The 26400-nt window shown below is 37.6% G+C and overlaps 3 protein-coding genes across 5 annotated transcripts; 1 reads left to right on the top strand and 2 right to left on the bottom strand.

The window, feature by feature from the left end:
• Nucleotides 1-282: 282 nt before the first annotated feature.
• On the top strand, nucleotides 283-6926 carry trim109 (tripartite motif containing 109). The gene is made up of 6 exons (XM_042740685.1): nucleotides 283-1340; nucleotides 2899-2994; nucleotides 3106-3339; nucleotides 3688-3779; nucleotides 3871-3986; nucleotides 4452-6926. Exons 1-6 carry the CDS (start codon nucleotides 894-896, stop codon nucleotides 4955-4957), a joined length of 1491 nt encoding a protein of 496 aa, XP_042596619.1. The 5' UTR covers nucleotides 283-893; the 3' UTR covers nucleotides 4958-6926.
• rusc1 (RUN and SH3 domain containing 1) lies at nucleotides 6513-21882 on the bottom strand. 3 transcript variants are annotated; one of them, XM_042740682.1, is made up of 12 exons: nucleotides 21722-21882; nucleotides 17416-20583; nucleotides 14314-15309; nucleotides 13481-13600; nucleotides 13305-13381; nucleotides 13100-13117; nucleotides 12682-12856; nucleotides 12230-12335; nucleotides 12062-12108; nucleotides 10827-11580; nucleotides 10565-10729; nucleotides 6513-9560 (listed from the first exon to the last, which is right to left on the bottom strand). In XM_042740682.1, the coding sequence occupies exons 2-12, from the start codon at nucleotides 20489-20491 to the stop codon at nucleotides 9395-9397; spliced, it is 5700 nt and encodes a 1899-aa protein (XP_042596616.1). In that variant the 5' UTR covers nucleotides 20492-20583; nucleotides 21722-21882; the 3' UTR covers nucleotides 6513-9394. The 3 variants fall into 3 exon arrangements, with proteins under 3 accessions (XP_042596616.1, XP_042596617.1, XP_042596618.1); XM_042740683.1 differs by lacking the exon at nucleotides 13100-13117; XM_042740684.1 differs by lacking the exon at nucleotides 14314-15309.
• A 379-nt stretch (nucleotides 21883-22261) lies between these two features.
• fdps (farnesyl diphosphate synthase (farnesyl pyrophosphate synthetase, dimethylallyltranstransferase, geranyltranstransferase)) lies at nucleotides 22262-26400 on the bottom strand. Its single transcript, XM_042740687.1, has 10 exons — nucleotides 26249-26400; nucleotides 25658-25813; nucleotides 25315-25455; nucleotides 24584-24664; nucleotides 23859-23981; nucleotides 23569-23657; nucleotides 23384-23456; nucleotides 23218-23295; nucleotides 22983-23117; nucleotides 22262-22888 (listed from the first exon to the last, which is right to left on the bottom strand). Exons 1-10 carry the CDS (start codon nucleotides 26249-26251, stop codon nucleotides 22688-22690), a joined length of 1080 nt encoding a protein of 359 aa, XP_042596621.1. The 5' UTR covers nucleotides 26252-26400; the 3' UTR covers nucleotides 22262-22687.

The following is a 26400-nucleotide window of genomic DNA, read 5'->3' as shown; positions in this document are numbered from 1 at the left end:
TTTTATATTAATCCCAATATCCACTACTGTTCAAACATTTGATATCCGTAACCGTAATAATCACAGAATCCTGAAAAAAAGACTGTTTTCAACATTAATAATATAGTAATAAATGTTTCATGAGCAGCAAATCAGTAAATTAGAATGATTTCTGAAGGATCTTGTGACACTGAAGACTGGATTAATGGCTGATGATAATACGTTTATTTTAAAATACATTACAATAGAAAAGTGTTTTTTAATTGTAATACAATTTCACAGTATTAGAGTTTTTACTGTATTTAGATAAAAATAAATATGGCCTAATTATACCAAAATATAAACTATTTCAGTAAATGGATAAAAATAATATAGGGACTTCACAGTGTTGACCATTACAGTAACTAAGACACAGTTACTAATTATAGTGCTGAAAACAGCATGACTGAGCCACCCCTGCTTATATTATATGCACATGTGATCATCCAACCACCTGTTGATTCCCTCCGTATCAGACAGAAGGTCAAATCTGACTTCGGTAACATGAGCTACCATTTGTTTTATTCTAAATGAACAAGTACAGTTGGTAGATATCAGTTGGACTGTAATTTAAATGTGTTTGAGGGCAGTGATATGATTTATAGAGGGAAGTTCATCTGTGCAGGGAGTCATATGGCTCCCTTTATTTAGCACACTAGGACAAACAAGTGTTAGTCAAGTAAGGGCAGAGGAAGATCTCCCAAACACACTCCTGCCCCTGCACATGTGGTAGACATGTGTTGTCATTTGTCTCCGCAGCTGCTGGGACAACACCTCATATCTCAACCCCCCTGCCAGTGAGTTTTTGGGACATTTAGGGGACACAAGCAGCATTTTGTCAGCCGACGTATTTCAAACAAGTAGGCCTAGTGGTGATGGATTCTCGGCTGTCGAAACAGATCCAGTGTTCGGTGTGTTTGGGGGACTTCACAGATCCAGTGAGCCTGCTGTGCGACCACACGTTCTGCAGACAGTGTATCAGCAATCATTCCCAAAGCTGCCGCCTGAAACTGTGTCCGGAATGCAGGCGACCCTATACCATGTGGGACCTCCGGTCCAACCGAGTGCTGCGGAATATGGTGACTGCCGTGAGGGAACACTTGAGCGAGCAGCAGGCCCTCAGGGACGGGAATGTAGCAGCTTGTGGAGCAGGGGTGAGAGTGTTTGAGGAACCAGAGAAGCTGGTGTGTTCGGATCATCAGGAGAGACTCAAGCTGTTTTGTGAGACGGATCAGAAACTGGTGTGTCTGATCTGTAGGGACGGTGAGAGACATCAGGGACACACGTTCAAACCTGTGGAGGAGGCAGCGGAGCCCAGAAAGGTCAGTGAGGATTGAAAAACTACTTTATAAGCCTTGTGTTTTGAGTTTGACGCTGCTCAAATTTCAGGTCATATCCAGGTCAGCCATACGAAAGCAGAAGTTCATTTGATTTCTATTTTGGATGTATCTAATTCCACATAGTGACTGAGGTTCTGTTTGTGGTCTCAGAGACGCCAGGATCATTTTACATAGAAGCATACTTCTTTGTGACTTTTGACAATCGGCTCGGCTGGAATATGCAACTTTTGCAGATTTTAGCTTAACTCCAATTTGCGGTCTGGATAAGTCGACAATAGTTAAGAAAGTCAGAGCCACTGTACAGATTTGAGATGAATAATTTACAGAAAATCACATAGTGTATGATGGGCACCGACATGATTGATATTTTTCGCTGATTTTAAACACAATTTGTTTTCATTTTCATTTGTTTTCATGATGCATTGTGAGTTTATATGCAGACTTGAAAGTCTGAAGTTCCTCAGTCAGTTAGTGTATGATGCCAGGTTTTTCATCTTAAACCATTTACAGTGTTGCCAAGTATTATGTCTAGGCCCGGGGTTTTAAAATCTGTACAAATAAGTGCTCAGTTGAGGTCTGTTCAATTATAAAGTGTATATTCCAGGCTATATTAGAAGAACTGGTCATAAACTAAACTGAACTTGGTAACATTTTTCAAACACGCTTAATACATGTTACATTACTTATGTTTTAGAAATTTTAAATATGAAGTTTTAAAAATGCAATGGATCTTCATATAAGATCCTGCCCATTGTCTATTTTATTATATTGTGTTGTTGGATATTTTTGAAACGTACGTTAATGTGGTAAAATACAGAGGGATAAAGCTTTGGTTATACTGTCCTGGTTTTTAATTTGTCAGAATCTAAAACCCAGAAGTTAATTTAAAAAATGCTAGAAAGTAAGAGGTTAATTTCAAAAGTATTCAAAAGTGTAATTATTTTTACATGTACAACATTGGGGGCATTAATTAGTCTCAAAAGAACCTGAGGAACAAACATAAATGTAGCAGCTTCTGGAGCAGGTGCGAAAGTGTTTTTGGAATTGAATGGAATCGTTCACCCAAAAATGAAAATTTTCTGAAAATGAACTCATCCTCAAGTTATTCCAAACCTGTATGAGTTTCTTTCCTCTGCTCAACATAAAAGAAGATGTTTTGAAGAATGTTGGTAACCAAACAGTTGGTGGTCCAGTTTGACTTTCATAAAAAAAATATATTAGGGACCAAAAGCTGTTTGGTTACCATCACTCTTCAAAATGTCTGTTTGTGTTCAGCAGAAGAAAGAAAGTCATTAGAACAACTTGAGGCTGGGTAAATGATGACAGAAGTTTCAGCTGAACAATCCCTTTAATCACTATGTTGATATATTATATTGTAGATGAATAATTAGACACATCAAAATGCATCATTATACATTTAACACTTAAAGTCAGAAGTGCTCTTTCCTGCTCCTCTGCAGGACTGAGCACCGCTGCCTTAAGGTAATGTCTGAAATATTCATGTCAAACGCCCACAAGTCTGTCCTGTGTGTTGTTGCAGAATTTATTGTTAGAGCCTCTGAGCTTCCTGTCGAAGGAGAATGAAGAGCTGCAGGCTCTTATCAAGAAACAGACGAATGAGATCTCTAAAACGGAGGTGAAAAATACACTTCACACAAAAGAGTAAAATAGATCACAAGCCATCTAAAGACTTCATAAAGGAGCGCCGCAGGGTTCATTACTATCTGTGATATGTTTTGTTTCTCAGGAAAGGTCTCGGCAGCTCTCTGCTCAGATCTCTGCTCAGTTTGAGGAGATGCACCAGTTTCTGAAGAAAAAGGAGGAGGAAGTGAAGAAAACGCTGGAGAAAGAGGAGAAGGATATGATAGAAAAGATGAAAAGAAACAGAGCAGAAATAGAAGAGAAGCTGAATGATGGAAGAGAGAAGGAAGGGATTCTACGCTCAGTCTTTGAGACTGATCAGCCAGACGGCTTCCTGCAGGTTCAAACAAACAACTGCATTCAGCACAGATTGTCCAATTGATGCAATAACCTCAACACAGTAAGAAACAAAAATGTGAAAAAGTACCTTTAGAGGTACAACAACTTGCCACTGCAAGTGCCTTTAAAGGGACACCTTGGTACCTTAATTTGTACTCTGAATATATTTACTACTAGTATATGAACATCGAATATTGAGAGTGAAAAGCAAGTTTAAGATTGTGATTTTTGGGAGTAGGCAATAAAAACAGTGTACATAATTGTTGCTTATATGTAACACTGTGTTATTCATAGCTGCGGTTCTCAAAATGATAACCATTTTCTTTGTCTGGTTCTACTTCTCCTGTAGTGGTGGACTGAGAAAGGGCTGGACTTTGTCGAAGAGATGAAAGACAAAGAAAGCTGCTGTGAAAATAATGACACTGCTTCTCAAACAACCAAGTAGGACAATATACTGCAGTGCTTCAGATAAACATAACCGGCACTTGTACAGTAAATATCCCATCAGTTATATTCATCTCCTGCATTGTAGGTTCAAATCAGCAGTGCAAAGTGTGAATTTGACACCTAATTCTCTGTTCCTTGGCCTTCATGAGACTCACTTGCAGTTTATTGTGTGGAAGGAGATGCTGAGCTTTATCAAACCAGGTGAGGACATCAGATATCCATATGTGGACCGTGTATTAAAATGAATGTAAAAGTATATAAATGTCTATTATGAAAATTTACATTTTGCAAATTTACAATATTAATATTTATTTGAAATAATTGTGTTTTTTTGTTTTGAAAGTATCATATGTTCACCAAGGCTGCATTGTTTGATTGTAAATACAGTAAAAACAGCCATATTTTGAAAAAGTATTTGAAAAATTTGAATGCATCAGCCATTACTTCAGTCTCACATGGTCCCTCGGAAATCCTTCTGATATAATGATTTGATGCTCAGTTATTAATAATTCTTTTTGTTGCTTAATATTTTTGTGGAAACTGTGATGCATGTTTTTAGGATTATTGTAGGCGCACAGTTATTAATAATGGTTCTTATAATAATAATGGACGAGTAGTGTATGAAAAACTACATTGCATTTATCTGTCACGCTTTGTCTTTCTTAGTCCCTGATCGTAATGTCATACATGACTGTCATGACCCATACCTGACGGTCTCTTCTGATGGACGCAGTGTCTTCCGCACATCCAAAAAGGGGATTTTCTTGCGTCACAAAGACTACAGGCCTCTGGCCAGGACCCACAAGACCTTCCAGTCAGGACAGCACTACTGGGAGGTGGATGTAGGAGCAAAGATAGACTGGAGCGTGGGCTTCGATGGTGGGTCTATAAGCAACTTAAACAAGGACATTGGGCTTCACCTTAAGCATAACCAAGGCTACTGCATCAAAGAGTATGATACAGTGACAGAGATAGATCTGACGGTGAAGCCACGCAGGATAGGGCTGTACCTGGACTGTGACCGGTGTCAGGTGTGCTTCTATAACACCGATGACATGACTCTACTGCACACCTCCACATACCCTTCATCCATCCCTTACTCCCTCAGCCTCTCTCCAGGAGCTTATCTGGGAGGGAAGAATGCTGATCCGCTCACAGTGACCTGGAACTGATCCGTCTGGGACCCTTTATTAAGATGGCTATAAGAAATGGTCCATTTAAGGTTTTTGAGGTGATGTATTAGTGCTTGAGAGAGTAGTTATAGGCTGCTGTATTTACTTGCTTAGTTTGTTAGTGGGTGGTTTGCTTGATTTTTTTTCTTAGACTAAACGCACTAAATTCTGAGAACATAAAAAAATACATTATTTATTTTTCATCCTTTTAAAGCCATTTCTGCTACATTAGAAAAAAGTAATTATTATTTGGTGAACTATAATTACTATAACATATCTTCAAAATTTCAAAAACAAGTCATAATTATAGATTATAAGATATAAAGTCCAAATTATGACACAGAATTTTGTTACAATTATGACATACTAAGCCATAATTATGAGTAAAAAGTAATTTTTATGTAATAATTGACTTTTTATCTCCATTTAAACCTTTTATAATTTCACTTATGACTTTTTATACCATAATTATGACTGTTTATGGCAAAACTGTTATGTCATAATGACAGTTTATTTCATAATTATGACTGTAATTATGTGATGTCATAATGACTTTAATGCCGTCATAATGACGGCTTATTTTATAATTATGAATGTTTTGTCATAATTATTTTATTTCATGACTATAATGATGGCATAATGACTGCCTGTGTCATAATTATGATTGTCTGTTTTGTCATAATTATGTCATAATGACTGTTTTGTCATAATTATGTTATGACATAATGACTGTTTATGTCATAGATTGTTTTGTCATATCTGTTATGTCATAATGACTGTCATAACTATTACTCAGTAATTAAATTGTTTTTCAATTGTTATAATAATAATAATTATGACATAGTATGATTGTTTTTTGTTTGTTTTGTTTTTTCTAATAATGACCTTCTAGGCTGTGTGACTTTTTTTCTCGTGGTGTAAACTGGCCTTCATAGGTAATAGTCTAAATGCAGCAACCATAATTATAAAGTCACCTTTATTCTTTCAACATTAAAGTAAATAGAATAATTACAGAAAATATTAGTTCATATACTTACGTTATGGATTATTGGTTTGATATTTGAAATAATTTTACAAACATGTTCATGATACTGTATATCGACCTGTATTTACAGTATATTCAAAAGAGAAATGTTTCTTTATGTGCCATAAGAGGGCAGTGTTATAAAATCTCAATGAGAACATAGGGACTGGCTCTAGAAATCATGGTGTGGGATCAAAATATATTAATAATGGAAATTAGATCTGTCTATGAACTCACATAAAATGAGTATGATATTATATCCCAAAGTGTGTATAAGAAGTGAATGCACTTAAGGCATGTGCAAATATATTGTCTGTACTGCAATGTGGTCTTGAGGTTTGATCTTGAACCTTTTTTTATATTATAAGTTGCTTGTTCTGAAGTTGTCGTCACATTAAACACATCACAACAGCTGTATCTGTGCAGGAGCTTGTTCATTTAGTGACATCTTAATGTGACTTGTGGTACTGCAGCTGACATAAACACTGTACATTTGTGGCCACCACAACATCATACGTCTTCAGCGTCACACTCTTTGCACATCGTTTCTTTTAATATTTTATTGGGTATATTTACAAACACCAACATGCATAGAGCTGATTCACAGGGAATTACAGAACTCAAGAGTTGGTACAGTATATAATATGCTTTAAGTGTGCTACCAGTGATGGGCATTACCACACAGAGCTACGCAACTCATTACCACACAAAGGTACACACACAGGAGATAGATAGAGAGATAGACAAGAGGAACGGATAAAAAGCAGATCAATGGTATGGTATATTAACCACAAACAATAAGCACACTATATTTATAATGCACCATAGCTGTTTCTTTCTCCAAAACATATTAATGAAATTCAAATGTCACAATTATAAATGTACAGTTAAAATGAAAATGACTACTACAAGAACTAAAAATAATAAATAATGATAATAATCATATATCATGCATCATTGCAGTTTGCCCAGTGAGGTAACTATTACACTAGATAGGATTTTCTTTCTTTTTTTTTTCTTTTTTTTAAACCGAACCCCTTGCTTACTTCTCAAACCATACGGTTTAATTATATTTTCTTTGTTTTCAAAACAGGGACATTAAAGCTTAACCCAATTACAAAGTTAACTTCTCAAGGAGCTAAATCTCAGACTTTGTTGTCTCCTAAACTATATCCTAAAAAACTGTATCACTGTCCCTTGACATACTCATACATACATAAATCCCATACATTAATTTTACTTATATATACAGCAATGTGAATTGGTTACTGCTACTGTAGCCCACTGCTTTTTTTTGCTATTGGTTGGAATAATCCAGAAGGCATATCATTATGTGGTGTGATGCTCCATGCGGACTGGCACGCGAACATGACCGGGTTATTCTCTCATTTTGTCTGAATATATTTATGATTAGCAGTGCCAAGTCAGAGGTGTGACAAAAATTCATACATGTGGGAAACACAGAGGACCATTTAAAGAACAACAATAAGCAAGCTCCATTTAAAATCACCTTTCCACTACAACGACTAAAATCCTGAGCTATTCCTTTAGCATTTGTAGTCTGAGTGAAAGCATTCGTGCACACTAATAAGTTGTATTGATGAATACTTGACATTTGCTACACACATTCATACACACTCATGCAGGTTTAGTATGTAAAACCCCTGATTCAAAGCGTTATACGGATGCAGAATATCCATTGAAAAGAAAATCATGAATGCTATCAATCATATAATGGTTTCTCCAGCAACAAGCCTCATAAACAGTACAGTACAGAGTATGCATAGTCACTATCAAGCTCATGGTGATACAGATCTTACCACAGTAGCCATCACACTGTATGAAATAGAAAAGAATCATCTATCTACACACTACCACTCTAATACGTACATCTGACTGTTACCATTGAGAGTTACAATAATAACGATAAGAGAATAATAATGTCGGTTTTCAAACAGAATATTTTTTTCTTGGTAAGTGAGATAATATAAAAGGGTGTATATAAGGGCATCTTCAGGCAATACCAAGGGCCCAATTTTAATGATCTAAGTGCATGGTCTGAAGCGTGCGGCGCAGGTGCACTCAGGGCATGTCCAAATCCACTTTTGCTAGTTTAATGATGGGAAAACATTCTGGGCACCCGGGGCACATGGTCTAAACGGGTTGTCCCTATTCTCTTAATGAGCAATGGGTGTTTTTTGGGCGTAACGTGCAATAAACCAATCAGAGTGTCATCTCCCATCCCCTTTAAAACCAGTTGCGCTCGTGTCATGGTGGGTTCGCTGTTTGTGTGCTGCTGCTCGTCCCTGTATGTGTAATAAGCAAAGTGTATGTGCATTGTGCACCCGCCTTTAAGCGCATATTACTAATGCGCTTTTTAAAATACAAAGAAAAAATATTGCGCCAGACCTCAGACCAGGTTTGAGTTGGTCTATGGCGCAGTCTGTTTTCAGTTCCTTAAAATAGCAACGCACCAACAATGCGCATGAACTGACCTCTTTTTTATACCAGCACGCCCATGGGCCCACAAATGGGCGCGAATGCATTTGCCATTTAAACAACGCGGCGCAGGATGGGAAAATGAGAACTGCATCGGGCTGAAACTAGCAAAAACATTTGCTCCGCATTGCTCCGGGTGTATGATAGGGCCCCAGAAGTTAATCTATTAACTGTTGGTGTACAAATTAAGACAACAAAGTATTAATATTATAAGGAAAAAAATATTTATTTAAATTGTCAAGCAGTTAGTTTTTAGACTGATTAGCCAGTCATTTCTTATTAAACAGTTAAATAAAAATAAAATATTAATTGTATAATAAATTCAAGAGTTAACTTGAGTAAATCTGTCATTTATGTACTAATGCAGCCCCAAAATAACCAAAACTCATTCCTTTGTAATAATGAAGACGTGCTTGCCTTTGTGCTGATGATATGGTAAGAAATTTAAGGGGCTTTACACACAGTTTCGGATTAAAATAGGTCACATATGCATACTGGTGGTTTATTAGACTTAAAATTATAATGAAATGCTGTTTTACGAATATACGTAACTTTGCGCTGAGCTTTTTAAGTAAGATTCCAGGTGAGCTGTTTGTTATGGCAACACCTAATAATAAATACACTATGATGTTTTTTTTTTTTTTAAACTTGATTCTTATTCATTACCCATTTCTATTTCTTGTTTATCTGTCTATCTATCTTTGTAAAATCTAAATATATATTTATGATTTATACAGTTTCCTATATATCACAGAAAATATTCCAGACGTCACAAACCAGGCAACGAGGGTCAGAGATAAACTGATAAACATTTAACAAGGCTACTAATAACTACATCTATATATGGTATTTTTCCTTATACATTATCCCCTGATATTCTTTCACACAAACATACAGGCAAAATTAAAGATAAGTCACATGATAAGTGAAGCATAACCAATGGGAACAAGGCCTTCTTTGTGACCTTGACGACATCGAATCCAGTCGTGGTTCACGCCTCCCAACAGGACAAGCTCCTCCCCCTTCCTGAAGCTCAGCTCTGCTCCAGCGCCTGTATGGTCACACAGAGTTCGGACCATCCTGACGAATCAGAACACAACACTCAGCATATTGTTGATAGTAAAAGTTTCAAAGACTCTTTTTAGAGATTGCTTTATGGGTCAACATATTAAACTGTCATAGATGAAAAAAAAGACAAAAAAAAAAATTAAAAATTTTGTTGTAATCTAACATAATGTAAATGTGCTAAAAAGCATGTTTTGCTTAGACCTTGAATATTTGTGAGTGTACACATCTCATTAATTATTTAAAATAATAATTGTAAATATTACAATAAAAAGTATTTTTTTAGTAATATTATGAATTATTCATGTATAAACATTATTAAATTTTTAATGCCTTATTTTAAAATGTTAACTAACCTTGGCTTGTTATTTTAAAAAAAGTTAAAATTATCTTATATTTTATGAGACTTACTGACCTAGATATTGTATGATATTGTGATACTCTATGATATTATTTCGTTTTTGTTTTGTTTTTTCCTTTTTACATTTAAAAAAAAAAAAAAGTTTGTTGGCTTACGTGACTTCGAGTTTACCAAACTATTTTCAAATATTATAAGCCATAAAGCAGTTCTATTAAAATATTTTTTCTATGAAATAATAAAAATGGCCAAACTAATACATATGATTTTCTATTCAATAAAATCATTTTTTTAATGAGGCTTTTTTCCTTTGACATAAGGACTGCTGCTTTACACTGACAGTTTCTCCTTTATTCCCTAAAGAATATTTATGATTTTTAATTCAGAAATTCATGTTTTTCAAATAAATAAATAGATACATTTCAATAAAAATATACAAGTCTATTTAAGTCATTACATGTATGAATGTATGATTTTCATTTTTATTTATTTTTGTATTTCTGAATAAATTAATAGAAAAAAAATGAACATTGTGTCATTGACCTAAATAACCACAAGCCCTTCAAAAGCCTTTTTTTTACCATAAAATGTCTGAACTTATCTCATAAAATGCATAAATGTAAATCTGTTAGGAATATGAATAATCTAACAGAAACTTTACATCAGGGGCTTTGGCTGATCTCCGGTTTCATTAATCTCTTCCTTCTCATCTTCCTCCTTATCTTTGCTTCTCTGGGGCTCTCTCTTCTCAGGCGGAGAACCCTGGCCAAGATTCACTATGCGGGAAAGGACGGATGCTCCTGGGGAGAGCCACTGAGATGGGCGCCTATAGTATGAAAGAAGATAAAAAGATACATCACATAAATAAACCTGACAAATCTGAAATATACTAAATTGACATTTTAAAAACAACAACATTAAACCTGCTTGCTGGTGGGTTGTTGGGGCTCTTAGAAGCTCCAAAGAGCCGTCCCAGACCCCAGGGAACAGCAGCTCCATTATCTTTCAAGGAAAGATCGTCTCTTGGTTGCTGCCTCTTTTCATCTGGACTTTTTGGATTCAGCGAGAAGCCAGTCTTGAAGTCTCCTGGTGAGTTTGGACTTTTATCAACCTCTGTGCTGGTGGCCAAACCAAAGTTCTGCCCTAAACGCTCCCCAAAACGCATTACTGCACCCCAGCCTTGCTGAAGAGCCTGGCCTGCCTGCTGTGAAAGGCTTCCGGCATTAAGAGGCATGGAGCTCTCACTCCCTTTAAACCATGATAATGTCAGACTGGCTTCCTCCTTGGTGTCGCCTGATGACAGCGAAATTGGATTCCGATAGGCTGACAGATCAAGAATGTGACTCGTGAGACCTGATTGGAGATCTAAACTCAAACTGCCCTGGTCTTGCTGTAACACGCTTCCAAGATGATGGCTACTTCCTTGGAAAAGCCCCTTGGGTGACAAGTGGAAGCTGAAGTCTTCATTTGGTGGACTATATATCTCAGATGTGTGACTGGCTGGGGTTAGAGTCGGGGAGGAGGGGTCAAGGTGGTGATGCTGAAACAGCAGGTCGAGGTTAAAGGTCAGAAGAGAGAGAGGCTGCAAAAGGAGGAGTAGCTCCTCAAAAAGAGGCTGGCAAGAAGTTAGTGAGAGACGCATGAAGGAAGTGGGGCGGTAATATGTCTCCAACACATCTGTGGGGGTGAGGAAAAAGAAAATGCAAAGGTAAAAATTATGAAAACTACTATGACGCTTAACAAATTCTATTCAAAATGGTTATCAAATAAATGTATATAATTACATTTTACGTGTATTATATATAAAATATAAAAATGTGTTACTATTTTGTTTGTACACTCTGTTTGTTTACTCTATTCAGTTTAACAAGATTGAAAGCAGTCTTAGGAAAGATGAGTTTGATATTGTTCAGTATGTTATAAAATCCAGCCTGGGCTGATAATTATGTTTTGGAACACGGTAGCTGATCTAACCTTGTCATTAGCAGTTTATAGTTGGTTGAATCTTGTTTGATCACCTAAAGCTGGTTATATAAGTCAGTAATTGTTTTGTTGGCAGTCCAAGATGGTCCACTAGCTGTCATTGTTCCAAAAACTAGCTTGAGATGGATCTTCCAGCAAGGATAACTGGAGAACAACAGCAAATATGAACACTCACCACTGGAAGACTGCAGATGTGAAAGCCAGTAATCCAGGAGCTTGACACTTCATGACAGATTAGACAAAGAAAGGAATAAATCAATGGAGAATAAAAAGAAGAGGGAGACAATCAATATCTTGTCAATAAAATCACTTTTTAGATGGGCCAAGGAAAGTCCTGGCTTACTTGAGAAGGCCAAACAGGAATGCGTTGAACTTGTGTCTGCTCTGCTTAAGCTGAGGAAGCCCTGCTACTTTAGTCTGAAGGTTGTGCAAAGCCTGTGTGCTCGGGCCTAAAGATCCACAATAAATGATGATTTTACATATAAGTTATCACAAGCAAACCATTGATTATGAAATGCAACAGAATGAATGTGTACTATGGTGAACAAAGTATTGAAATTCTGCTAAAGCTACAGAAAACATAAGACAATGAATATGAGCAACAAAAAGAAAGAATACCGAGGATGAAACCAAGGAATATTTAAAGACTGGAAGTATGACAGAGATGGGTGAGTCAATACTGCAGGGATTCATGGTGCCAGAAAATAAAAGAACGAAACAAGTGTGAGAATGAGAGATGGAGAGAGTGGAAAATGAAGGTAATTGTCTAGTATGCCAGGTCCAGATGTCCTATACCTGGTTTGGTGGAGGCCTGAACCAATCCCCAGGGTGAATTTGGCCTTCTGCCTGCAATGAGGTCACTCTGGTGGGGCTTGAGTCCATCAGAGAGCAGGCTGCGCAGGGCTGGGCAAAGGCACTGCAGTACCAGACGACCCAGACAGGGATTTACACTGCTGTCTCCAGAAAGAGTCTGTCAACAGAGGTCAACATAGGGCAATGGAAGATAGGCAGACAATAGGGGGAGAGACGGAGAGAACAAATAAAAAATGTGCAAAGCAATGGAGAACAAAGATATAGGATTTATGAAGTGTTTAAAATAAATAAAAGAGGTAGAGAGAGGGAATATGAAAATAGGAGAAAGAGGTGAAAGGTGCATGAGGTTAGTGTGAAAATAAGTTATTCACAAAGCTCATGTTTATGAACTTTGAAGTACCTTATCTACTGAGTGAAACTGGAGAAAGAAAAAGGGAGAGATAAGCCAAGTGCATGGAAGTGGCATGGAGAGAGAGGGGAAAAAACAGGTACGGTTTACTAATTCTATTAATGTTAAATTTTTCTTTTCTGTGGGAATGTTTATATTAAACTAACGTGGAGTTTAAGATGCCAAGTTTGAGAACAAACGCTTGTGCAAAACTGACCTTCTGTACAACAGTCCTGGACGAACTGAACTGAGCCAAAATGGCTTCCACTGCCACACTGACAGAATTGACAAGAACTGTGAGACAAAACATATAAAAAGTCAATAATTATTTACAAAAGCAAAATAAAGACAAATACGGACCAAAGGTTTCTGAGGTATACTATACTGTATTACTTTTCTTTTCTTGCAGGCAGGCAGAAGACAGCCCTTCAGCACTTAGTGAGGGCCTCACATCTTCTCCCATCCAGGCCGCGTTCTTCTGCTCAGAGCCGGCAAATGAGAAGCTGCGAACAGCTATTAGGAGGCAAAGACAGCAGGGTGGGGTCAGAAACTCAATTAACAGAAGATAATGTATTACAGCTGATCTTGAGCCAATCCAGTGCAGTACATGACAGCAGCTCGTGAGGAACGTGTATAGATCTGACACAAATATCAATGAATAAATTATTAAAGATATTTATTCATTTCAGTCATATTTGATTTGACATATTTGGGCTTGTCACATGCAAAAGCAAAACATGCTGAGCAGTATAAAAAATAAACACCAATGCATTTAAAATCAACAAAAATATACGGTAAATGTCAGGGGTAAGAAATAAAATAAAATTAAATTAAATAAAGCATATAAATAATTAATTACATTTTTTTTATTAAATATTGTACAGCCGTAAACACAAAGAAATTTTCAAAAAGTTTAAATGAGAGCAATAAGTATATTTAGCTAAAATAATTATCTTACATAATTTATAATCAAATATTTCAAGCAAACAAAAATTTAAAACTAAAAAAATAACAAAAATAAGCCACATATTATCATTTTTAAGGATCTGATGCCATCATGCAGCAGACAACCACATATTTCACACTGTCACAGACACAGACAGTGCTACAATACCCACAGGATATGAATGGAGACACAGCGACAAACAGACATGGTGCTTTACAATCGAAGAAATTGGAAAGAAGTGGAGGAAAGTGAGAGAAATGAGAATGTAGTGATCTCTTACTCAAAGTGAGCGGTGGTGGACTCTGCTGAGAAGGAAGTATGGGGACCGATGGCTCCCGCAGAGGGGCTTGAACAGGGGGAGTGTACAGATAAGGGTAATAAAGGGGGGCGGCAAGAGCAGGAAGGGTGTGACTGCGGGGGAACAGGGGTGAACAGAGACGGGCAACATCTGTGCCTGGAACTGGAGGCCCGGACCTGTGGGGAGGCGAGATCGCTCCTACGGGGGAAAGCCGTGGGGGGGCGCCTTTATGCAAGGGGCAGTTTTTGGGGTGATAAAGGTAGTAAGCAGGGAAAGATACAAGCTGCTGTTTGTTCTGTGCTGTGTTTTCATTGCTGTTGTGGTCAAAAAACGGGTTGATTGGTTGTTTTGAGTCTTCAATATTGTCTGAGTTCAAATCAAACAGCGAGTCGACATCTTTATAACTGTTTTTGTTTGCATAGCTCTGATTTTTGAGGTTTCGCATAGTTATGTAAGTCTGCATGTCAATGTTTTTGTACGGCGTTATGTCGCCCTCAGTGAGAGTGTTAATGTCAGTTGGTGGTTCAGGGTCAGTGAACAGCTTTAGGGTGCTTCTTGTGTATCTGGCATCACTGTAAAGTGAATCATCATTTCTGAGTGAATCGACTCCACTGTTATGTGGACAGAAAATGTTTTTTGTGCTGTCAAAATCATGCCCACAGATGTATGAGTCTAGGAAGCTGTCAGGATGATTACAGCGGTGGTACAGAGAATCCATGTTACCATTGAGATCATTTTCTTGTTTACAGAACAAAAACGTATTGTTTTCTGGGCCAGCACAGTACAGGGAGTCAGTATAGCCATCTTTGCTTAAGTCAAAAGCGGAATTTATGCATAACGGGTTTGAGATGTTTACAGAACCCTCACAATGGTTCACGGCACGATCCCTGTTCATGTCAATGTGGTAAAACTGGGACAGGGGAGCAGAGTGCAGGTAATAAGGCGAGGTCAAGGAGAGGGACAAGGGAGGTGAGGACACTTACAGTTATTATGGGTGAAGAATTATGAGAGTAAAACAATGGAGGAGATTCAGAATCGAAAGGATGGGAAGAATGGAAAAACAGCAAACAGTGAAGAAAGAGGGAGAGAAAGAGAGAATGGAAAAAATGTTAGTGTCATTTAGAAGAAGAAAGAATGCACTGATGAAACAGATGAAAGAGAACTCCTTCAAACATTCAATATGCTGTATGTAAAGAGTATTTTCTGTGTTACAATAATCATACAAACATTAGAACACAGCACAACATGCCATAGTGCATGGGGAAATATGTATATAACTCATTGTCTAAAGATGCATAAAAATTTAGAGAATAATAATACATTTTTATCTGGACAGCACATTTTATGCCGCTCACAGTGTTTCACAGGTCAGAACATTAAAACATATTTTAGAAAAAAGAAAAATCCTAACTATTATAGTCTAATTAAGTAAATAAGACACAAGCAAAGAATATATAATATTAAATACATATCCATAAAAAATAATCAGTCAAGAACTCAAAATTTCCTTCTTATAACTGAGTACTGAGTATTACAAATTTGTATCTTTTCTTTGCTTTTTTTTTAACTAAAACAAACAAACACACACACATACAAAAACAAAATTTTCAGCATTTGGTGTGCAAAGCCTAATATCACTTTATCTGATCTCTAAACATTTGACCGTGTGCGGGAAAGCAGTCTCTATCTAGGATCTCACTAGGAGCTGCACTAGGATCACATTTCACCTGCAATGGCAACTTTGCCTTGAAAGACAAACTACAAGGCCTAAATGTCTGGAAGATAAGCTCTTTCAGATCTAGAACACCTTCTGATTCATATAAGTAGATAGCATGTTGTATTTCAATTGATTATGCTGATTATTTGTTATAAAATTTAACCATCCTGAATTCCCAGTCGGTCAAAAAGTGTACATTTTCATCATACAGTACATATCACTAGAGAATTATGATTTAAACACATAAAAACATTCTATTTTACCTAAACTTGCTAGATATTTCCCAGTCAGTTTGACTCAGCACTTCCAGTTTGCCTGTTGCTGTATTTTGATTGGTATAAAGGACTGAGTCACCTTTTCTACACTTAAAGGCCAAAGGTCATGTTCTTGAGCTGACTGACAAAGCCAGAAATATGAGTCATGAAGGGTGTAAAGATTCAATAAACAGCGATTAACTAACACAAAATAAAGCAAAAGTACATAAGTTCAAGAACTAAACACCAAAGCTAAATTCATGAATACTAATATCCATGAATAAGATGAATAGTGCTTATATTGCCAAAGCATAGGTTAGCAGAGTTGTATGATGTGCTAACCTTGTAAACAAAAATGAGGACTCCCTAAAATGTATTTGCTACTCAATTTACAGGCACATTAGAGGCCATTTATATCTGAAGTCAAAAGTGAAGTAACCTGATCCAAGCAAATTAGCCTCTCCATTTGGCAGATAAACAGTACAGAAAGGAGCAGAGCAAAAGATAAATGGCAAATTAAAAATAATGCAATGATAGAATAACAAACACAAGAGTATCAATTTAATAATAGGAGAAACAAGGCATGTCAGAAAAATGACAAAGCAATGTTGAGGAGAGAGGCAGATAAGTGTGGGGTATGCATTATTACTTTTGTATGAGACATTATTTGTGACAGTATTATCATTTCAAGTTTTGAAATGCCAATTTGTTTGAATTTAGCTCAGCTAAAATAGAAACTACTGACTAAAAAATGGGAAGGTTGACAAAGGAAAGTATGATACATAATGTGTGCCAGCCAGGGCAAAGGAAGTTAGGATGAGAGAAAAAAGGAATTAGCCTGCTGAGGAGGATGAATAATTAAAAGATTTGTGACATCATGAGAAACAACACAGCATTAAGCCTGCTGCATTCTGATATTCCCTCCAGTCTTGCTCTGCTGATTCATCTACCCATCTGCCTGCGTGACTTTCATCTTGGCTCACCACTTTCCATGTCATCGGACTACTGTTCTTTTACTTTCTCATTAATATTCAACTAAATTTGCACTGTTTTATTGTGTGGATGAACTCTCCAAGACAAGGCATGAACTATATTTATGAAATGCAACTTTACCTGATGTTCTGGTTTCCAAAGTCCATGCTCCATCTGCCATTCCCCTAACTTCAACTTTTTCTTCATCATCCATCTTCTTGGTGTGAACAGCTTTATCTCTTTCATCACAAATAGTCCTAAGGCTGCCTTCACTTACTGAAGAGCCAATTTGTTGGGACACTTTAGGTTCTGCTGGGCAATCTTCTTGTATATTCAGGCGGCACATTTCCCTAAAGAGAGACAATGAGGCAGGAGTGGGTGGTGGCGGAAGAAATGAGGCTTGTGCTTGGGAAGTATATTCCCAGCCATCCCCATCAATCTTCTCTCTTCTCCATTTAAGGTTGTACAGGAAATCAGGGTCTGGGGTGATAACAGTTGGATCAGGTTCTGGTTGAACAGGAGCTGGCTGGGAGCTCTGTTTGCTTCTGTTGCGTAATTCTTTAAAGGTTGTGACTTTTGAGCCTGAAGTTGAAGATGGGCCTTTTTGCAACATGCCATCGTTCAATGATTTTCGCATCTCAAGAGGTGGCGACTCTGTATCTGGGGTGAAGGCTATCAGCCAGTCAAACCTATCTGGACGAGATGCATTGGCAGGCAGAGTGCAAGGCTTGAGAGGAGGAAGTTCAGGAGGATTGGAGGAAATTGGTGGACAAGGGGGCAATGGTCGTGGAGGTGGAGGAGGAGGGGTATCAGAAATCATTGAAGTATAATCAAAGCTTCCAAAGCTGACATTCGGGATGTTTGAATTGCTAAGATCAGTGCTATAATATGAGCTGGGAGATAGGCTTACATTGGATCCAAAACCACAGCTGCAGCTATGATTACAGTGTCCACCATTTCTCTTACGTCGTCTTGCCATTTCTGTGAAGGATGTTGTCCTGTTTGCTTCCTTCTGTTCATCTTTACAAATTTCCTTTTCACTGAGAGTATGTAATTCATTTGCACCTGTAGACCTGTCTTTCCCAAATATGGATCCTTCTTTCAATCTGGAATGCAACCCCTTATCTACTCCTTCTTCCTTGTGTGTCCTGTTTACACTGATTTCTCCAATCTGAGAGTCATCAGACATTGGCTGTTGCTCATTGTCCAGGACAACATCTACACAAACACCCAACTCGGGACTAAGTTTAAGCAATTCAGCTTGAGTGAGGCCTGCTAACGCAAGCAACTTTCGGATTTCCACATCCAGAGTGTGAAAAGATGGAGGCTGCGGGAGTGATGGTGGAGATGGAACAGCTGGAGGCGAGGACATCGCAGGTGGAGGTGGCAATGGAGGAGGTCTGGACACTGGCGGTGGAAGGGACAGAGGAGTCTTTTCTCTTTCAAGCTCAGCAAGTCTCTGAGCTTCTAGACGGGCTTTATGACGTCTTCTTGGAGGAGGAATGGGTGGTGTGGGGGAGGTGAGAGCAGGTCTGTCTGTATTTAGGGTGAAGTAGGGCACAGGCTGTGATGGAGGAGGAGGAAGGGCAGGAGGTTTTAAAGCTGGGGGTGAGGATGACAATGCAGGCATGGTAGGAACTCTTGTAGAGACATTAGTAGCGTCATTGGTTGATGAGACTGAGAAAACATGTCCGCTGATGTTCTCGTAAGAGTGTGATTCTGAGTGGGCACTCACATGCCTCGTTGGAGGTTTTGGGGGCAGAGGAGGAGGCTCCAATGGTGATGGAGCAAGTGAATCCGAGGCAGGGGTTTCATCAAGATCAGAAGGGGCTGTCATATCTACCCCTGCATCAGAAAATTCCTGGGATTCACTTGATTTGTTGCTTTTATACAACTTGCATGGAATGTCAATGTTGCCCATTTCATCCAAAACTCCAGTGATATCCTCATCATCAAAGTCTAAACCTTCCTCCTGAAGTTTCACAAGATAAGCCAACTTCACCTCTTTGTTAACCCTCTGAAGCTTCTGCTGGTGATCCAATCTATCTCTGATGATCAGCTCACCATCCAGTTCCCAGTGTGCCAGCCTAACAATGCGGTAGAACAGATCCATTTTTCCCAACTCTTCTATGGAGTCTAAAAAATGGAGGAGATCCACTTTAATACATTTTCCTTCTTCTGATCCCTTGCTCTCTATGTAGTCAGAGGACGGAGAGCAAGGGGCTGAGGGATAGCCTTCATCAGAAGGGCAAGGTGATCTTGCAGAAGTGTTGAGATCTAGTGGTAAGGCATTGGACTGAAAGGCAGGACAACTGGAGACCGGGGAACGAGATGACGGATGGCATTCAGTGGCCTCTTGGTCCTGGGATGACAATGAAAGTGTATCAGGACAGTCACACTCCAGATCTGAGCAGCTGCTGATGGATGTGGATGAAGATGAGGTAAAAGATGTAAGGGAGAAGTTCAGCATGGATTCTGGACAGTTGCAGCAAGAAGGGACAAGAGTATCATCATCTTCGTCGTCGTTGTCATCTTCATCATCTTCACCATTTTCACCATTACAATTGCCATTGCCATTCTCATCAACATTAGCATTCACATTTACACTACTGTCATCATTTTTGAGCTGGCCACCCTCTTTTTCATCCACATTGCCATTGTCCTCCTGTCTCTCCTCCACTGGGATGACATGGGGTTGTTTTACTTCTGGCTTACTCTCATCTTCTTTGATGTCTTTTTTTGGGACTGCCAATTCCTTCTGTGGGGGTGGTGGGGGTGTCAGCTTCATTTGTTGCCTGATATTTGCAGTGTTATTGTTGTTAAGATTGTGATTAAAAAGGCTGTTGCTATCCTGAGGTGAATGGCCATCACAACACAGACAAGGTAGGCTGGGCTCATTACAGTTTGGATCCACAGCTGGGACTAGGTTTGAAACAGTGTGTCCACTTTTTGGTTTTGAGATTGCTGGTATTGCGTGAGCACCATTCTTCTGTGGCCGCACCAGTTTGGATTTAACCACTAGTGCTCGTGCACCTTGACTGGGGCCCTTCAACCTGGAAGACTCAGGTGGTCCCCGAGTGCCACGACGAGGGGATGAAGATGCTGTGTTCATGTTTTTGTCCTCCCTCTTAGCCCCTTGGCTTGGTTTTACCTCCGTACGCCTATTGAAAAACCTGCGGGAACGTGGGGGCACAGAGGGTCGAGAGGAGGGGTGCATGGTGGGATCGTTTTTATGTCCTGATTATTATTCTTGTGTTTTTCTAAGGAGTTTGAAAACATATGGGGTCACATCTTGGATCTAGTTAATACCTGAAATATCAAGAAAGACAGATTTTGTTTAGAAACACAAAAATTTAACACCTTCCTTGAGCAATGGGACAAAAAAATTCACAATTTAGCATCACCCAGTAAATACCAAAGATAAAGGAGCACTTCTCTGATGCTCCTGGACTTATATTGAACATATTATTATTTCCAATTTCTCAGAAACTGCTTTGTATGCTCAGCAGTAATATTCAGTTGTTTGTCTAAAAAAAAAAAAATTGTAATTATAATGACGATTTTAATAATAATTTCAATAAGAATAATAATCATTTTATTTATAAAATGTACTATTTATTATATCATATCATATTATATAATTTTATTTTATTTTAATAAAAATGCTATATATAAAACAGTACATCATTTAGGCATATTATATCAATATTATTAAAATAACATTATTTTTAAGAGTAAAGAAAAATGCCTAATAATTACATTAAAAGCTTGGCATCTTTTCAGTCTTTTGTTGCATTCACCCAAGCCATAATGACCTCAAGTAAGAACAAATTTGTATTCATTTGCGGAATTTGTACATTACTAAGAGAATACTCTAAATATATTATCATGTCCTTTAAAAAGAGAACAAAATTATTATAGCCTGACCCTTAACACATTTATTCTACTATACAAACTCTGTGCCTTTTCTCTGCGTGATGCATGTAGAGCAGAAAATCGTAGCAATGCCTAACTCTGTTTTTGCTCTTCATGAACACCGTGGGCAATGCACTGCTCGCGCCCAATGTCCTTGGATACAGAGGATGTAAAGCTAGGCCTATCGCGCGTTAAGTAAATAAACTCATAACTGAAATCCATACAATACAATATTTGAACATCACGTAATATAAGACGCCGTTGTGTAGTATTTATTTGTTGGTCGCTAATATATGAAATATTTATAGAGTATTAAAATGATGTCTAATAAGATGTAATGACACCTCCTGCATTGACATTAACGGTACTGTGTGAATACTGGAGACTAACATTTCACAATAATAACGTATCTGTTTATGAAATATGTTAAAATACCCTACCTTATAAACAAAACAACAGATTCATCAGAAAAATCCGGCAATAAAACCAAACGCACAAAATCCAGCAGACTATTCAATGCGAAACAAATTACCTCATTTCCAGAAGTGTATATAAAGTACGCGTTCTTCTTGATCTCGAGCTCTATTCCATCGCACAAGCCATGACTCTGAAATTATTATACGGCGTTCTTCTGTTTCCTCCTGTCTATCGCTCCGTCATCCAGCCCTCCCCTCCCTTCTTCTCTCTCTCGTCCCATCCTCGAGACCACACCCCTCAGCAGCATCTCTCCTCTGCCTGGACCAAACCGAGCGCGCCGAGCCCACAAAACTTTGCTTGCACACACTCATTCAAAAACCTCTTCACACAGAAAAGATTGATGATCAAATTTCTTCATTAAAAGCACATTGCTCGTCTTGCTACAATCCAAATTTACAGCAATGATGGGCACTGATAAATGATCGGATGTGCGAGACCACATTCTAGTATAGTGTATAAATGTACAGTACAAGCTAAAACATTTTTTTTTTTAAATGGAAGGATCGTGAAAAGGTGCCACTGTGTTCTGCATGGGCATAAACAATTAATTGAAGTTAATTGTTTTTAAGGAATATATGCATTTATTCACTGCGACTGCATTTGATCAGTAGTTTAATGGTTCTCATTCTCAGAATATACATTTTCTTTTGTAAATGTTTATTTTAATTTATACAGCTTTTCCTTTTTTCTTCCTCATTTATCCAAAGACGTTGAAAATACAATCCAAAAATCTTATGAAAATATATGGTTTATACATACATATATATACCCCAAGTGAAACACTGGCAGGTGTTGTTTATGTGTGCTATTTGTGGTAGACCTCTGAATCAGCCTATTGTATTTCTTGTATTGTATTATGACAAATAACTAAACTCTTGACAGTATATTTAAAGTGCAGATAAAACCTAACATTTCCATATTTACTCAACCTCTAAAATCCCTCACTGCATTTTTATTTGTCCGAAGTCTGCGTGCTTAAAAATACTAATCGTGAAGTCCTTTCATTTCTCTGAACCACACCTTATTTGTTTCTCTTATATATTTTTTTGGCAAAATTAAGAAACACAGCATGAGGCAGATTCGTGGCATGAAGTTGGATGAGTTTTTTAAGCCGGCGATAGCTCTCCTCCTCGTGTTGATGGTATCGGATAGGCATTTCCAGAGTATCATACAGAGCCTTGACCCGTTCAACACTTTCAGCATCACTACGTCCGTAACATGCCTGAAAGAAAGAGAGAAAACCTGTTAACTTGACCACATTTGACTGTTGCTTTCTGGAATTATTTCCTTTTAGAAACTGCCCCACATTTTCTCACCTCTAGTTCTGTCCTCTGTTGAGGAGTCATGATGCCCAGTGCGCTCACCACCAGCCAGCTGCATTTGTTGTCCTGGATATCCGTGCCAATCTTTCCAGTCACTGCAGGGTCACCATAACAATCCAAGTAGTCATCCTGTCAATGACAAACATGTTCTGAATGCTTTAGGATATTACAACCAGAGAAGATCTGATAGCTTTCAGGCTTCAAAAGTGTTGCTTTATTATCCTAATACCTGAATCTGAAAGAACTCTCCCATCTCAAGTAAAATTGTTTTAGCATTGTTGTGTTCAGTCTCATTTTCAATCCCTGCCTGTAATCAATGAAAAATTATTACAAAAAGAATTCTTTAGATTTCGTAAAAAAAAAAAAAAAAGACATGTACTGTATGCAAAACTCACCATGTACATGGCTGCAGCCACAGGGAGATAAAAGGAGTAGAATGCTGTCTTGTATTTCACAATGGCTTTGTACCTGAAGCAAATCCACTGTAGATCAGTCAACGATTGTGAATTGGTAAATAACATTTTGTTTTGTCAGGTTTCATGCTATTTAATATGTCTGACCCTTATAGACACCCTCTCACCTCTCCATGGTGAAGCGATCAAGGTCAATTTTGTGCGGAGGTGCTGTCATCAGATCTAGAGCTTGACCCAGCTCTGTCTGGAAAGAGGTCTTGGAAAAAAAAAAAAATCAGGTTTTAGACAGCCCATATACAGTATGTCAGTATCAATTAAACAATATGCAGTTAATCATGTGATAGAAACTGCATAATAGTCTTCATACATCTGTATGAACAAGCTGCCAGTGAGCAATAATAAGTTAAAATGTGTGCAGATTGCTGTAACAGAGTAATGAAACTTGTAGGTGTGGTACCTCAGTAAAAAGCTCAAGAAGATGGACATAGTAGCGCTGTCCTCTGCAATGTCTGCGAAGAAGGCGGTAGATCGCGCCCTCCAGGAGAAAAGCATCATTAATGGCATCCAGACCAATACCTTCCTGACAAATACATAAACAACATAGATTAGCACAGATATTAAATAATCCACACAACTGATATACACTAGTATAATAGAACACACATACACACATTTATATATATATATTGTAATAAATATATATTTATATATTATATACTTACAAATATAATACTTATTCCTCTTATAAAAGTAAATTAAAATAATTTTGTCTATCCCAGAAACTGATTATGATTGTTCTTAACAGTAAAAGTATAATAATAATAATAATTATAATAATAATAATCAATATTCTTTTGTGTGAAAAAAATATTGAAATAAGAATGTGGAATTGAGTTCTATTATGATAATGATGATGATTAATAATATACTTATTTAAATTTAATATCAAGAGGACAAAATGTTACATGATAGAAAATCACTATATTTTTATATATTTGTGATCACCACACAGAATATGTAAGTTAAAAAAAAAAAAAAAAAATATTCCACTTGAAAGAATAAAACTAAATTGACTGGAAATATTATTAGAACAAACACATTTATTAACTTTCACTCCTTGTAATGCAATTTTACAGTATCAGCATATATCTCAAACCAATCATAAATCAATCAATCAGTTACCTTCTTATACCAACAGGGTTGACCCCTTCTTGTCAGGGATGCATCCATAATGTCATCAGACACCAAGAAAAAAGCCTGAAGCTGGAGGAGAAAACATCGTTTGCATTGCAACTGACCTTATGACAGATAAATGACTGACAGCCCAAATTGCCATCAGATTGCTGCACTAAGAACCCTTGCTGCTATTGTGTCCAACAAACTGTAAAGTCCGTCAAGGTGTTGTTATAGCAGATGCTAGGTATCCAGATACTAGGTATCCAGAGTGGCTAGTTAATAGTTTTGTTCGTTCCTTTCCTGAAATCAGCCAGTAATCTTGAATAATGCATGAAATGGATCAGACTGGTCTTTCTTTATGACACTTCTGAGATTCTGTGATTTTTTTCTCCATTAATAAATAAAAAAGCTATACAATTAAAGTGTGTGAGTTTGAGTTTTTTATTATCACTAGATGCAATTTAAGTGATTACATGAAATTTTATATGGAAGTATGCTTCATTGTCAGAAAAATTAAGACAGAAAAGTTTGGTTTATTTCCTCTGTCCATCTCTGTCTACAGTTAGTGTAAATGTATACTAAATGCAGATGGGCTTCATCCAAGATACTTGTGCAGTGATAAACTTTGATAAACCACATTTTAAGTCTGAAATCTTCTTGTACACAAGTGAGCAAGCTGACTTGCATTGCCAGTAACCGTTGTCATAAGGTATATTAAAAGTATCAATTTCACACACCAGTTCAATGCACCATCCAACCAAAAGGGCTCTGTGAACTTCATCAGGTGGCAGCTCAGAAGGAGAGACCAGCTCCCGCAGCGAACCAATCACAGACAAGCCTCGGTTTCTCTTGCCTCCAGGAGCATTGTACCGAAGCACCTAAAGAAAAATTATACTTATTTCAAAATAAAAAAGAAAAGCCAAACGGACAAATAATAAAATTAACTCAATAGAGTTTTGTTTCAGAATGGTTTCAGATCTGTTCTAGAGTTTAAACTTCAAATGCTTTGTCTGCCATCTTAACTATTTGTCTTTATGCAGATTTCCTCACTCCAAGCAGGCTGGGAGAGGGTTACTCTACCTCTCGGAGTCTGTTGAGGGCATCAGTGAGAACTGGGTCAGTGAAGTCCTGCTCTGTAAGTTCAGACACCAACTTCTCAAACTCCAAATCAAAGAGCTGAGCATCTGACAACATCTTGCCTTTCTGCTGGACACCGTTGCTGCACCTGCTGTCACCCTGAAGTGACAGAGCACACAAATATAGTGTGATGACAGAGACATAAACCAGAAACAGGCAAACATAAGGCATAGGGATTACTTATCACTTGAAAAATATGGAAATAATATGTTGTCCATAACTGAAAATACTACAGACATCTGCAGACAGCTTAACGTAGCGCTTTGATAATGCATTGGGTTTAATCTGTAGTAAAAGCCTGATTTAGCATGTTTGCTATTATGTGACAGCGGAAGAAATATTATATCCAGTTTTAGGAAATAACAGGTGGAATATTACTTACCACAATCACACATAAGCAATGTAAGTTAAACATGATCTCATAAACTTTGCTAGCTTCGCTAAGACAGCAGCATTAAACATTATTTACATAGTATTTGAGATTAACCGGATCATAAAAGACTTTTATCTAGAAAGAGGTTTACTCTGACTTACCATCACGAATCTGTCCTTGCTCAGACTACTGTCACACACAGTTCTGTGTTTTTATTTCACCTGCAGTATGAAAAGTCGAGACGGCCCCTAAGATCGAAGGCATACCTCATATTGTAGTTTTTTGTATGTTTCAGTCAGAAGGCTTCGTTTTA

The sequence above is a fragment of the Cyprinus carpio genome, chromosome B16 (assembly GCF_018340385.1).
Source record: "Cyprinus carpio isolate SPL01 chromosome B16, ASM1834038v1, whole genome shotgun sequence".
Classification (NCBI taxonomy): Eukaryota; Metazoa; Chordata; class Actinopteri; order Cypriniformes; family Cyprinidae; genus Cyprinus; species Cyprinus carpio.
Note: the sequence above shows the minus strand (reverse complement) of the source record. Positions and strands in the feature narration are given on the sequence as shown.

Excerpts from the sequence above, each read along its gene's own strand:
- rusc1 (XM_042740682.1), bottom strand. The coding sequence starts at position 20,491 with ATGCACCCCTCCTCTCGACCCTCTGTGCCCCCACGTTCCCGCAGGTTT. Across the intron at positions 15,310-17,415 it reads TTTGGAAACCAGAACATCAG|TGTCCTCACCTCCCTTGTCC; the intron begins GTAAAGTTGCAT and ends AATAACTGTAAG. Across the intron at positions 10,730-10,826 it reads AACAACCCACCAGCAAGCAG|GCGCCCATCTCAGTGGCTCT; the intron begins GTTTAATGTTGT and ends TTCATACTATAG.
- trim109 (XM_042740685.1), top strand. The coding sequence starts at position 894 with ATGGATTCTCGGCTGTCGAAACAGATCCAGTGTTCGGTGTGTTTGGGG. Across the intron at positions 2,995-3,105 it reads ATGAGATCTCTAAAACGGAG|GAAAGGTCTCGGCAGCTCTC; the intron begins GTGAAAAATACA and ends TTTGTTTCTCAG. Across the intron at positions 3,340-3,687 it reads AGCCAGACGGCTTCCTGCAG|TGGTGGACTGAGAAAGGGCT; the intron begins GTTCAAACAAAC and ends CTTCTCCTGTAG.
- fdps (XM_042740687.1), bottom strand. Across the intron at positions 25,456-25,657 it reads CCCTCAACAGACTCCGAGAG|GTGCTTCGGTACAATGCTCC; the intron begins GTAGAGTAACCC and ends ATTTTTCTTTAG. Across the intron at positions 23,296-23,383 it reads TGGCTGCAGCCATGTACATG|GCAGGGATTGAAAATGAGAC; the intron begins GTGAGTTTTGCA and ends CATTGATTACAG.